Below are 13,457 nucleotides of genomic sequence, written 5' to 3'. Positions count from 1 at the left end.
CCAAGAGTGCTAGTCCAGCAAAATGGCTCTGAGCACTATGGGACTTAACATCGGAGGTCATCAGTCCCCTAGAACTTAGAACTACTTGAACCTAACTAAGGACATCACACACATCCATGCCCGAGGCAGGATTCGAACGTGCTTTTTATATCCTCTTTGCTTCGTCCGTCATGGTTTATTTTGCTGCCTAGGTAGCAAAAGTCCTTAATTTCGTCTTCTTCGTGACCCCCAATCCTCATGTTAAGTTTTTCGCAGTTCTCATTTCTACTACTTCTTATTACTTTCTTCTGTCTTCGACTTAGTTTCAATTAGACTGTTCATTCCATTCAACAGTACATGTAATTCTTCATCACTTTCACAGAGGATACCAATGTCATCAGCAAATCTTGTCACTGATACCCTTTCACATTGAATTTTAATCCAATTCTTGAATTTCTTTTATTTCCATCGCCGCTTGTTCGATGTATAGATTGAACAGTACGGCGAAAGACTACATATCTGTCTTACACCTCTTTTAATGCGAAAAAATCGTACCTGGTGTCCCAGTCTCATTGTTCCCTCTTGCTTCTTGTACATATTGTATATTACCTGTCTTCCCTACAGCTTACCCCTGTTTTTCTCACTACTTTGAACGTTTGGCTCCTTTTTACATCGTCGAACTTTTTTCCAGGCCGGCTAATCCTATGGACGCTTCTTGATTTTTCTTCAGTGTTGTTTCCACTAATCAACCGCAACCTCAGAACTGCCTCTGCCTTTACCTTCCTAAAGCCAAACTGATGGTCATTCAACAGATCCTCAGATTTCTTTTTCATTTTCTGTGTGTTATTATTGTAAGTGTTCATGCATGAGCTGTCGGCTTTTGCTGTCTTCAAAATTTTGTGGATGAAGCGTTTCCGAAAATCAGATGGTAGTTCGCTAGTCTCATATATTCTAGACACCATCATGCGTAGTCATTTTGTTGCCATTCCCCAAATGATTTTAAAAATTCTAATAGAATATTATCCATCCCTTCTGCGTTATTTGATCTTACAAAGCTTTTTTTAAATTCTGGCTCTAATACTGGGTCCCCAATCTGTTCCCTGTCGATTCCTGTTTCATCCTCTATCACATCAGAGAAGTCCTCCCCCTCACACAGGCCTTCAGTGTATTCTTTCCACCTATCCGCTCATCTCTGCATTTAATGTTATCTCCCTCGCTTCTTAATTTAACCGAAGGCTGTTTTGACTTTTCTATATACTGAGCTAATCTTTCCGACAATCATTTCTTTTTCAATTTCTTCACGTTTTCCATGTAGCCATTTCACCTTAGCTTTCCCGCACTTCCTATTTATGTCGTTCCTAAATGACTGCATTTCTGCATTCCATAAATTTCTCTGAAAATTTTTGTATTTCCTTCTTTCATCGATCAGCTGAAGTATTTCTTCTGTTATCCATGGTTTCTTCCCATTTACCTTCCTTGTACCTATGTTTTTCTTTCCAGCTTCTATGATTCCCTTTTTAAATTTGTCCATTCCTCTTCACCTGAACTGCCTACTGAGCTATTCTCTATCGTAGTAGCTAAAGCCTCAGAAAATTTCAAGCGTGTCTTTTCCTTCTTTAGTAGGTCCTTATTCCACTTCTTTGCGCATTGTTTCTTCCTGATTAATGTCTCAAACTTTTGCGTACTCTTCATCATTACTATATCGTATCTATACTCACTCCTGGGTACGCCTTACAATCCAGTATCTGATTCCGGAGTCTCTGTCTGACCATGATGTAATCTAACTGAAATCTTCTCGTATCACCCGGCCTTTTCCAAGTATACCTCCTCCTCTTGTGGTTCCTGAACAGAGTATACGCTATTACCATCTGAAATTCATTGGAGAATTCAGTTCTTCTTTCTCTTCTCTCATTCATACTAACAAGTCCGTATTCTACCGTAACCCTTTCTTCTACTCCCTCCCCTAAAACTGCGTTTCAGTCCTCCATGACTGAAAAGTTCACGGAATTGTTCGCAGTAACTCACACTCTGTCCTACCTTCCTACTCATAACGAATAATATTCCTATTATACCGTTTTCGGCTGCCGCTGCTTTTACCCTACACCCTTCTGACCAGAAACCCTTGTCGTCGTTCCATTTCAGTTCACTACCATCGCTATATCTAGACTGAGGCCTAGCATTTCGCTGTTCAGGTTTTCTAGTTTCCCTACCACGTTCAAACTTCCGACATTCCACGCCCCGACTCCTAGAAAATTACCCTTTGATTACTTATTCGGTCCTTTTCTCCTTCACTTATATTGTCACAGACCTGAAATAGTTCTCTCATGTGACCAGCTATCGGTGACTCTTAAAATAATTACATTACTTCATTGAAAAAAACTGTTGTCGCTTGTATATCGCAACAGATAAGAAAGTTTTGTGTGTTCATGGAAAAATATCCTACGCATTGCATGCATCCTACGCATTGCCTGCCGCATTGCATCCTACGCATTGCGTGTCAAAATTTCGGCAGCATTATGTGGTCTAAAACGGATTAAACGCAATTTCAGGTGAGCCGTAAATTTAATTGAAAAATATTCAAATTTAATGCAGTATCTTGCTTAAAATGATATTAGTTCATCATGAAGCTGGCGCATGAGATTATGAGATGGAAGGAGAATTAAATTTTTTCAGCGAATAGTTTCTTAAAAATCGTTTAAAATCGTTTAAGAAAGGTTGCAGTACAGCCGGCGTGCGCACGCCTCCGATCCCACAATGTAGCCGAGATGTACAGAGAATGAACCGACATAAAGGATGAAGCACATAGCTCAGTAGGTAACAGGCAATTAAGGCAGCTGCCCCTTAGGAATAGCGGGATGAACTCGCCCTGTACTGAGAACGTGAATCCATTTCCGCGCTTGAATCATAGAATTTTTTTGTCACACAGAATTCCTATGACTTCATGTAATCCTATCCACGCTGCATTGATTCTGGCTCTAGCATCACAATTTATTCCACCATCACTTTGTCTATGAGTCTCACAGAATTCCTCCGACACATTGCAGTTATAAAAAAATGGCTCTGAGCACTATGGGACTTAACATCTATGGTCATCAGTCCCATAGAACTTAGAACTACTTAAACCTAACTAACAAAGGACATCACACAACACCCAGTCATCACGAGGCAGAGAAAATCCCTGACCCCGCCGGGAATCGAACCCGGAAACCCGGGCGTGTTGCAGTTATAACCATGCAATTTAGGCCACCATCGCTTTGTATACGAATCACGGCCACCAGAAATTTACTGCCACCTCTAGAGTGATGTAATGGTACGAGGGATTTTCATGGTTCCCTAAAAAAAATTGTTCAAATGGCTCTGAGCACTATGGGACTCAACTGCTGAGGTCATTAGTCCCCTAGAACTTAGAACTAGTTAAACCTAACTAACCTAAGGACATCACAAACAGCCATGCCCGAGGCAGGATTCGAACCTGCGACCGTAGCGGTCTTGCGGTTCCAGACTGCAGCGCCTTTAACCGCACGGCCACTTCGGTCGGCTGGTTCCCTAATATTTACTCTTGCGGCTATTTACACACAAGCTATATTTTTGGAGCAGTGTGTCCAAAAGCGATCCGTATCGACGCCCATGGGTCGACTCCGACCTGCAAGGCATCCTTGTCAGAGGAAACAAAAACTGGGGGATGCGTTAGATTTAAATGGGATCCACGAAAATGTATTTCATTTAGACAGGTACCAAGCAGAATTCCTAATACTTTTCACAGAACTGAAGCTAGCTTCTTTGTACGTGCATCACTATTCGTCTCATCTGCTAAGAAGAGGCTGGAGCAACCTTATTTTCGCTTTCCTGCTCCCAACATTATTATTCTTCTAGCTCCATACCGTAAAATACTACCCCTTACCCTTCTCCATGTAGTGGAAAAAGTATCTTGTGCAGCCCATGATGGTCCCGGAATTGCTTTGTCACTTATCAGGAGATGTATCAATTTGCAACACAACACTAAGTGGCACAAGAATCCAATATGGCTATATATGCAAGGTTTTGTGTTACATCGCTGAGGCTCACAGTGGACAGGCGCAAGACATTTGTGGGCGGAGGTCGAACTAGAATTAGGGAGCCCTCTTTCATATCTTTGTGAAGAGACTACGGTTATGTACCATACGAATATTTTTTTCTTTATTTCTTATTTAGTTTTCTGATGATCCATGCTGTGAATATATCGCAGGATATGGACTGCGTCAGTTTTACAAATTTGTTATGGTGTTATGTAAGTAGCATTGTATTGTACTATGTATTTAAACTGGAGACCTAGAAACGACGGATAGGATTCGTTCCGCCATAGCCCTCAGTGGTTTACAACCCCACAAATAGCCCACCCACCCAGCCGCCAGGCCACACCGAACTCAGGGTTATTGTGCGGTTCAGCCCCCAGTGGAACCTGGAACCCCCCCCCGGGAACGTCTCATACCAGACGAGTGTAGCCCCAGATGTTTGCGTGGTAGAGCAATTATGGTGTACGCGTACGTGGAGACACTGTTTGTGCAGCAACTGCCGACATAGTGTAACAGAGATGGAATAAGGGGGACCAGCCCGCATTCGCCGAGGTAGATGGAAAACCGCCTTAAAAACCATCCACGGGCTGGCCGGCACACCGGGCCTCGACACTAATGTGCCGGTCGGATTCGTGCCGGGGACCGGCACGCCTTCCCACTCGGGAAGCAGAGCATTAGGCCGCGCGGCTAGCCGGGCAGTAGTACTATTATTCATATTAAAGTATCCACAGCTTAGGTCTACTATAGAAAAATAAGTTTTGCAGTTAAGTAAATATTACAGAATAAATAAACATTACAGGAATTAAATATTACATAAATTATATTATAGAAAAATACAGCGTTATTACAAATGATTGAAGCGATTTCACAGCTCTATAATAACTTTATTATTTGAGATATTTTCACAATGCTTTGCACACACATACAAAAACTCAAAAAGTTTTTTTAGGCATTCACAAATGTTCGATATGTGCCCCGTTAGTGATTCGGCAGACATCAAGCCGATAATCAAGTTCCTCCCACACTCAGCGCAGCATGTCCCCATCAATGAGTTCGAAAGCATCATTGATGCGAGCTCGCAGTTCTGGCACGTTTCTTGGTAGAGGAGGTTTAAACACTGAATCTTTCACATAACCCCACAGAAAGAAATCGCATGGGGTTAAGTCGGGAGAGCATGGAGGCCATGACATGAATTGCTGATCATGATCTCCACCACGACCGATCCATCGGTTTTCCTATCTCCTGTTTAAGAAATGCTGAACATCATGATGGAAGTGCAGTGGAGCACCATCCTGTTGAAAGATGAAGTCGGCGCTGTCGGTCTCCAGTTGTGGCATGAGCCAATTTTCCAGAATGTCCAGATACACGTGTCCTGTAACGTTTTTTTCGCAGAAGAAAAAGGGGCCGTAAACTTTAAACTGTGAGATTGCACAAAAAATGTTAACGTTTGGTGAATTGCGAATTTGCTGCACGAATGCGTGATGATTCTCTACCGCCCAGATTCGCACATTGTGTCTGTTCACTTCACCATTAAGAAAAAATGTTGCTTCATCACTGAAAACAAGTTTCGCACTGAACGCATCCTCTTCCATGAGGTGTTGCAACCGCGCCGAAAAGTCAAAGCGTTTGACTTTGTCATCGGGTGTCAGGGCTTGTAGCAATTGTAAATGGTAAGGCTTCTGCTTTAGCCTTTTCCGTAAGATTTTCCAAACTGTCGGCTGTGGTACGTTTAGCTCCCTGCTTGCTTTATTCGTCGACTTCCGCGGGCTACGCATGAAACTTGCCCGCACGCGTTCAACCGTTTCTTCGCCCACTGCAGGCCGACCCGTTGATTTCCCCTTACAGAGGCATCCAGAAGCTTTAAACTGCGCATACCATCGCCGAATGGAGCTAGCAGTTGGTGGATCTTTGTTGAACTTCGTCCTGAAGTGTCGTTGCACTGTTATGACTGACAGATGTGAGTGCATTTCAAGCACGACATACGCTTTCTCGGCTCCTGTCGCCATTTTGTCTCACTGCGCTCTCGAGCGCTCTGGCGGCAGAAACCTGAAGTGCGGCTTCAGCCGAACAAAACTTTATGAGTTTTTCTACGTATCTGTAGTGTGTCGTGACCATATGTCAATGAATGGAGCTACAGTGAATTTATGAAATCGCTTCAATCATTTGTAACAGCACAGTAAATATGTTTGCAGAAATAAATGGATAGGATTACAAATTAAGATCTGCGTATGTATCTGAAAGTTACAGTGAGTCAGTCTTACGTTGTCTGACAGAGCCATAGAAAAGTAAGTAAATTATTTTTTTTATCAGATTTTCTTTTTGTACTATCCTCTATTACGCAGAGATGTGCTGACCACGACTTGAGTTTGACAGAGTTGATTTTGGTTACTATGTCTTATGATATTTACCCAAACAGCTTAATTTTGTCCACAAACTGAGAGGTGGGTAATCATTCTGGTTAGTCACATGTCATCCATGTAAGCAGTGATGGAACATATTAGTATGCTAACGACAACTGAACACGCCAATTGTACTTGGAATCTTAAAGACGGATATGGCAGTTACTGCAGGGACAGTACTAATTCTCTGTGGTTTTCTGTTCTGATGGGATTTCGTATGTATCTTATTAAACCACGTAGAGGCAGGGGCAGGCGAGCACTAGAGAGAGTGAAGGACTGGCAAGAGGGTCAGTCCCTTAGGACGCAGCAGGCTGTGTCTTTTATGGGCTGAACAGTGAACCCATAGCAGAGGGAAATCAGAAGGACGGGGCTTTGTGCATGTGGCTGCGCAGTTGCCGGCCGGCAATATTCCACTGTGATATCACAGATCGATACGAGCCCCACTGGCGTCTCAAAGCTGGAAACGCACGTTTCCGACAGACGGCGATAGCTGTCGCGCGGGGACCAAGCGGATCCAATGATACACGCCCGCTGAGCCATGTCTTCAGTGGCTCCGACTATGAACACCCTCCGCCGTCGTGATATAAGATGCCTGGTGACAGCTACATGGCCCACCTCAGTTGCAGTCTTAAACAGTCTTCGCTCTTCATCAGCCTTCGACAGTTTGCTCGTGTGTTAGTAGTGGAGCCTCACACTGTACCATATTCTTTAGTTTGCTTCTGGTTGTAGCTGGACCTTATTACCGTTTGTTCTCTTGTAAAATTTCTTCGCAATGCTTCGAGAAACTTACAAGTTACGTACAACTTCTGATTACTACATTTACGTTTTCGCTTATCATTTCTGCTCCTGTACAAAATAGCCACAGCCTGCCAGGGCTAGGGACTATATGTCAGGATGTAGTCACTGTGCTAAAAACGCAACCCATATAGCTCCCGTCCAGTGTAACCAGCGGGCCGTGAAATACACCCTCTGGTTAACAAGGAAACGTGGCCTGGTTGTGTGAGGAATTTCAAAGAAATGCTACTCTGGGAGTGCAAAGGTATAGGCTCAATCTGCAGATCACATCTTTCGTTAGTGTATCAAAAAGACCACTGATTCTGACTGTATTGTTTGGCTGGTCGCTCGCCAAACCGATAGCGAGAGAATAGGGCTTTTTTTCTTCTTTTTTCCCCACAATGACGAAGTCGCGCCGGTGGGAAAAACACAGTCTGTCACTGGCAGACGGCCTCTGACGTACGTCCTGAGGTTCGGCTTTTTAGACTGAGAAGGGTAGTAAAACTGACTGGGAGAGGAGTTTTTAAGGACCCGCTGGAGGGTGGTCGAAACACATTACAATATTATATCGCTAGCCAGTGTGGGAGGCAAACTGGGTGATTGGTTGGAAATATTAAGCGCGCGAAGAACTGTCGCTGGGCATGGAGGAGTGCGTTTTTATGATATTCGCAAACTTTTGGGCACGGAAGGAAGAACAGGACATTCACGTACATTTGGTCATGGAGTCCGGAACAAGATACGTTTGGGGTCGAATTTTTGGACCCTGAGATTCGGAGACGGGCAGACTCAGAGGAGCAGACGCCGGACTGGCAGAGACAGAACTCTCTCAAGTTACGCCACTGTGGTTCGACGTCGACAATCGCTGCTTACAGTAAGAACACACTGCAGTGCCAGCATGGTAGGCGCAGACACGTGCGATAACTTGTTAACTTTTACGGCAGCAGCGAACCCTCTGTCTGTCTCTATGCCCCAGTAAGATGATTGTCCTCATTTTCTGTCATTCTCACGCCTTGCAGTCACTGTACACCTGTCATACACCTTCGCGATTTAGCAACAATGATAGTAAATTGTCGTAACCAAACTACCACCTCCATCCATCTCAGAGCCTTACCAATAACTAGGTACTGTCACCAATGTGACCATTATGTACTACTTGAATTGAAACTGTCAGCAATGAATTTTTAATCCCTTCATGATGTAATATGTCAGTTGCGGAATAAATTATAAATATACTTTACTCAATAATTTTCATTTCGTAGTTCATGATTAACATCTCTGTATGTAGGAGTAATAGAAAGTTCAGTGAGATCAAATTAAGATACAGCGCTCAGCGGCCCATAACATATAGCGTTTTATTAAATTCCATTGCGTAGCTTAATTAATCAGCACTGGCTCCTGAATAGCGAACTGACGGCGAAACTGCATCAGTCAGGTATAAAACCATATGGCTCGTGGGATCTCGCCAAAATTGATGAATCTAGAAAGAAAGGTAGATAGTACAGTGTCGATTATTTGAGGGTTGTTTGGGGGAGGAGACGAGACGGCGAGGTCATCGGTCTCATCGGATTAGGGAAGGACAGGGAAGGAAGTCGGCCGTGCCGTTTCGAAGGAACCATCCCGGCATTTGCCTGGAGCGATTTAGGGAAGTCACGGAAAACCTAAATCAGGATGGCAGAACGCGGGGTTGAACCGTCGTCCTCCCGAATGCGAGTCCAGGGCGCTAGTCACTGCACCACCTCCCTCGGTCGATTATTTGAAGTTTCACTTCATTCCATCACTGTCAGACAAACGGTTACCTATGTGCCTTTTATGCGACAAAGTGCTAAGTAATAACGTCATGAAACCATCCACTCTGGAGGATCACCTCTAAATGTATCACCCTGATAAATCAGGTAAAAATTTGAAATACTTTGAAATACACTGACAGAAAAAATCGCAGCACCAAGAAGGAGTTGTGCGATAACAACGAAAATTGGTAGGCGTATTTCTACGTCTGAAAGACGATATCTACTCAAATTTCAAGCCAGTCGTACAAGAGTAGCGCCACTATGAGGATGCTTTAAATACGCACTGTAAAGGTCGTCAGCGTTGGTTGCCTTTGAGACTGGACGTGGTGAGTTGATGTTAGTCAAGAATATCATTAAGGCCACAGAGACGCAATTATCTACACCTCACTGGGTTTGATTGAGGTCGTGTAATAGGGCTACGAGACGCTGGATGTTCCTTCTGCGATATCGCAGAAAGATCTGGCAGTAATGTAGCCACTGTACGTAGCTGCTGGCAGCGGTGGCCACGAGAATGTACGGTCGCACCACAGTGACACAACGCACTGTTAAAAATCAGTTACTTGAAGGACAGTTCCGAGCCAGACGACCTGTAGCGTGTATCCACTGACTCTAAACCACCGCCATTTGCAACTTCATTGGTGTCAAGCGAGAGCCCATTGAAGCTCAGGGTGGAGGCCTGTTGCGTTTGCTGATGAAAGCTGGTTCTGACTCGGCGCCAATGATGGCTGTGTGTGGGTTATAAGGAGGCAGTTGAGGACCTGCACCTAAACTGTCTGTGTGCTAGACGCACTGGACCTGCATCTGTAGTTATGGTCTGGGATGCGATTTCATATAATAGCAGGAGGACTCTGTGCTGTTGTAACCCAACAAGTTCTGCACATTGTCGACATGTTGCCTTGGCCTCCTCGATCACCAGATCTGTGTCCAATCGAGCACATACGGAACGTCATCGGATGGCAATTCCAGCGTCATCCGCAAAGGGCATTAATCGCCCTTATATTGACCGATCGATTACAACAGGCATGGAACTCCACCCCACAAAGTGATCTGGTACTCGTAAACACAATGCATGCCCGTTCCCATGTTTGCATTCAACATTCTGGCGGTTACACCGGTTATTAATGTACCAGCATTTCACACGTGCAATGGCTTATCTCGCGGTTATATTAACCTATGATTTTGCGGGGTCAATCACTTAAACATGTTATCTAGACAAATGCATTCCTGAAATTACATAACTATATTACTTTTTTTGATGTTACGATTCTTTTTCGTTAGTGTACTTGAAGAAAAGCTTCTAAAGAGACACAGAGTAAACAGCATGTTCACTTCTGTGTCACAGAGAGACAATGATGGTTTGCTGGCATCACACAATATCTTGCTACTTACAGCAAAATCTAGGGAACGAGGAACTATTAGGGAACAGCTAATTTTGCAAGCCACTGAAGAAGTTTCAAAAACTGTTCTACATAAGCCTGCTTATGATATAATCAAAAGAATTCCTTTAAGCAACAACACAGTTCAAAGACGTGTTGATGAAATGAGACAATATTGGAAGCATCTTATGTAGTTATCTGCAGAGGGCCCCTTTTTCCACATAACTGGACGAATCAACTTTCCCTTGTAATGAAGCACTGTTATTGGTAAGTTTTTGCTTTGTTGTGGACCAAGAAATCCATTAAGAACTGCTCTTCACGAAAACAGTGACAACAGGCACTAAAGGTCAGTCAGGATTTAATGTTTTGAAAGATTATTTTATGGAGAATGTACGACGGTTGCCCAGAAAGTAACGCACAGCATTTTTTGTTTTCTCCGCCGAAAACAATGCTACGAATGCGAAACGTTACGTATGTATTATTTGAAGTCTCCTGAGGGAGCGCGCCAAGTTTCCGCCACTTCCGACAGATAGCGTAGCTGCAGGACAGTTTCAAAATGGCGTTACAAGCAACTGCCGTCATTGACTTTCTCATTGCAGAGAAAGAAACTGTGGGGAATATCCACAAACGCTTGTGCAAAGTCTATGGAGAATCTGCTGTCGACAGAAGTACCGTTAGCCACTGGGCACGGAGGATGAGGTCATCAGACGGCGGTTCGGCGGAACTCCACGATTTGCAGCGGTCAGGGAGACAATCCACGGCTGTCACAGCTGACATGTTGCAGCGAACTGATGTCATTCGCGAGGGCGGACGCTAATAGGGTGTGTAGATAAAACACCGTTCTTTCGTGCGTGAAATTCTCATTATGTTCAATAGAGAATTGTTGAAGAAAAAATGCAGTGCATTATTTTCTGGACAACCCTCGTAACATCAGGGGCAGCAGATGGAGCACCTATCACATTTGGCTGCTTTCGTGGATGCATAGGCCAATTAAAAGTTTAATTAATTGTAAACTAGTCATTGCTAATTTATCAGATTTGTTTACTATATTTAATGAAGTTACCTTGCAGTTACAGGGTGACAGTGTGAATTTGATCAAAAACAAAGTCCATCAGTTCAGCTCGTCTTGACCGAATTAAACTTATGAAGCAAAACGTTGCCCGGAGCGAGTTTTTCTAGTTTTCCTGTCTGCGACAGACAAACTGCCAGGATGGTGATGTTCCAACCTATAACATATAAACGTACTTCACACAGGCTTTGAAAGTATGTTTGAAGATGTTGTAAGTATGGAAATACCCTAGTAGATTACCAGCCACACTGAAAAACTGGATGCCACATTATAGTCAGAACTAACTGTATTAAGCACTAACGAACAACTTAAGGTACATTCTGGAAGCAGTTCTGGCTTCAGAGAGACATACCTACTACTTATCATGTATTACAAACTATTGCAAGGCGCTTTTTGATAACTTTTCCATCTTCGTACATCGTGGGACGGAATTTCAGTGCAGCTGCTAAAATTATTACAAAAATAAAATAAACTACAAATACAAGGATTTAAACAAACAAATGACCATGTGCCTGTAGGACTCGCACACTGGTAGTTCCGTACAGACTTAATTATGTATACAAACAGTTCAGCCATTCCGGGAATCGAGAATCTGGATAATTTTTGCCTGTTATCGACATTGGCATTGGCAAGATATCGCTCTCAGAGATTTCAAGACTGTCGAGAATGTCCTAACTTTAGCAACATAAATGTGACAAAGTCATGCAGGAGGCAGGGCAGCCATTATTATAATAATTAATAATTCTGCATTCAAGTCGAGTGGGTCGCAATGGTAAAAGACAAACATCAGCCAAGCAATGACTCTATTGCTCATATGATGCATTTCGGAATTCATCCATTATCAGATTTCCAAGAGCCATTGCTACACGTAGATATGGCGTTTCAAGTTGTATATGAAGCCAACATTCGCAGACTAGTCTGCAAATGAAGCAAATAAAGTCATTACTTGCCTGATGTTAAACTTTTACCATTGCGAACCAGTCAGCCTGAATGCAAAACTACAGACTGTATTAATTCCAAGCTTGGCTTTGGATAACAAATGACAAAAGAAATATCTTTCTCGTGTGGTACAATTAGAGATTTACAGTTTTCGAATTTTTTTCCTTTGACTGTGCTGTGCAACCATCCTTCTTGGCAAATTTCGTGATTCTAGGCCAATGGGACGTACCTGTAGGTTTTGGTAAGTGAATTTGCGAATATCAAAATAGGTGACATTAATGGCCGTATCTTTTGACTTAGACACTCGTACAACAAACTGATTTTATTACGGGTTCTGTTTTTACTGACTGAGATACAGAACCCTAAAAACAGATTGGAAGACACTTATCCAGGAGATTTAAGATTAAATCTAACTGAATTCAAGCCATATATTAAAAATTTGTTGATACAGCGTCAAGATCCTATTAAAATAATTTATGTATGAATGTTACTAGATCTGCGTTCTCTGTCCCTTAAATTAAGAAACGGATAAAATGTAACATGATTCTTTTTTGTTTTTTTTTTTTTTGTTTTGCACTCTACGCTGACTACAGTAAAACTTAACAGAGTGAGCAGCACTGTATCCGCTGTGTGGATCTCTTCTTTTAATTTGACGCTATTAATGCTTTCAATTTATTTCCAGAAAAGTGAAGAGGACAACAACTGTGACCGTCATGAACACAAGACGTAATGAAGATCGTAAAACATCGAGTTTCTCAATACGTACACTCCAATAAATTAAAGGAAAGACATGGCATAATTATGAATACTACTGTTACCTAGAACAAAATATTTTTTTACCATCTAATCCAAATACAAAATATTTGCTCAGAATTTTTAGGATTCTTGTTTCACGGCCAACACTCGTTCTCCTGCGTTGATTAGGCTTGTTATTACGATCACGGCCTTTAATTTAAAACTGCTGTTTATGTGTCAGCTTGGATATCAAGCACTGCTGTTATTTCTATCCTATGGTTTCAATAAACTATGTGAAAATGTAATTCTGGAGGGTATTACTATCCGCTAGACACCTATCCACAGCA

At 42.7% G+C, this 13,457-nt stretch overlaps 1 protein-coding gene across 1 annotated transcript in view; it reads left to right on the top strand.

Moving 5' to 3' along the window:
- LOC126162174 (probable glutamate receptor) overlaps positions 1-13,151 on the top strand; it is a 127,697-nt gene extending 114,546 nt beyond the window's left edge. The window contains exon 10 of the mRNA XM_049918529.1: positions 13,058-13,151. Within this exon, the coding sequence (XP_049774486.1) occupies positions 13,058-13,151 (94 nt within the window). The remainder of the gene's footprint in view (positions 1-13,057) is intronic.
- Positions 13,152-13,457: the final 306 nt, after the last annotated feature.

Source organism: Schistocerca cancellata, chromosome 1 (genome assembly GCF_023864275.1).
Source record: "Schistocerca cancellata isolate TAMUIC-IGC-003103 chromosome 1, iqSchCanc2.1, whole genome shotgun sequence".
Classification (NCBI taxonomy): Eukaryota; Metazoa; Arthropoda; class Insecta; order Orthoptera; family Acrididae; genus Schistocerca; species Schistocerca cancellata.
The sequence above is the reverse complement of the archived record's forward strand: the minus strand, read 5'-3'. Positions and strand labels throughout refer to the sequence as shown.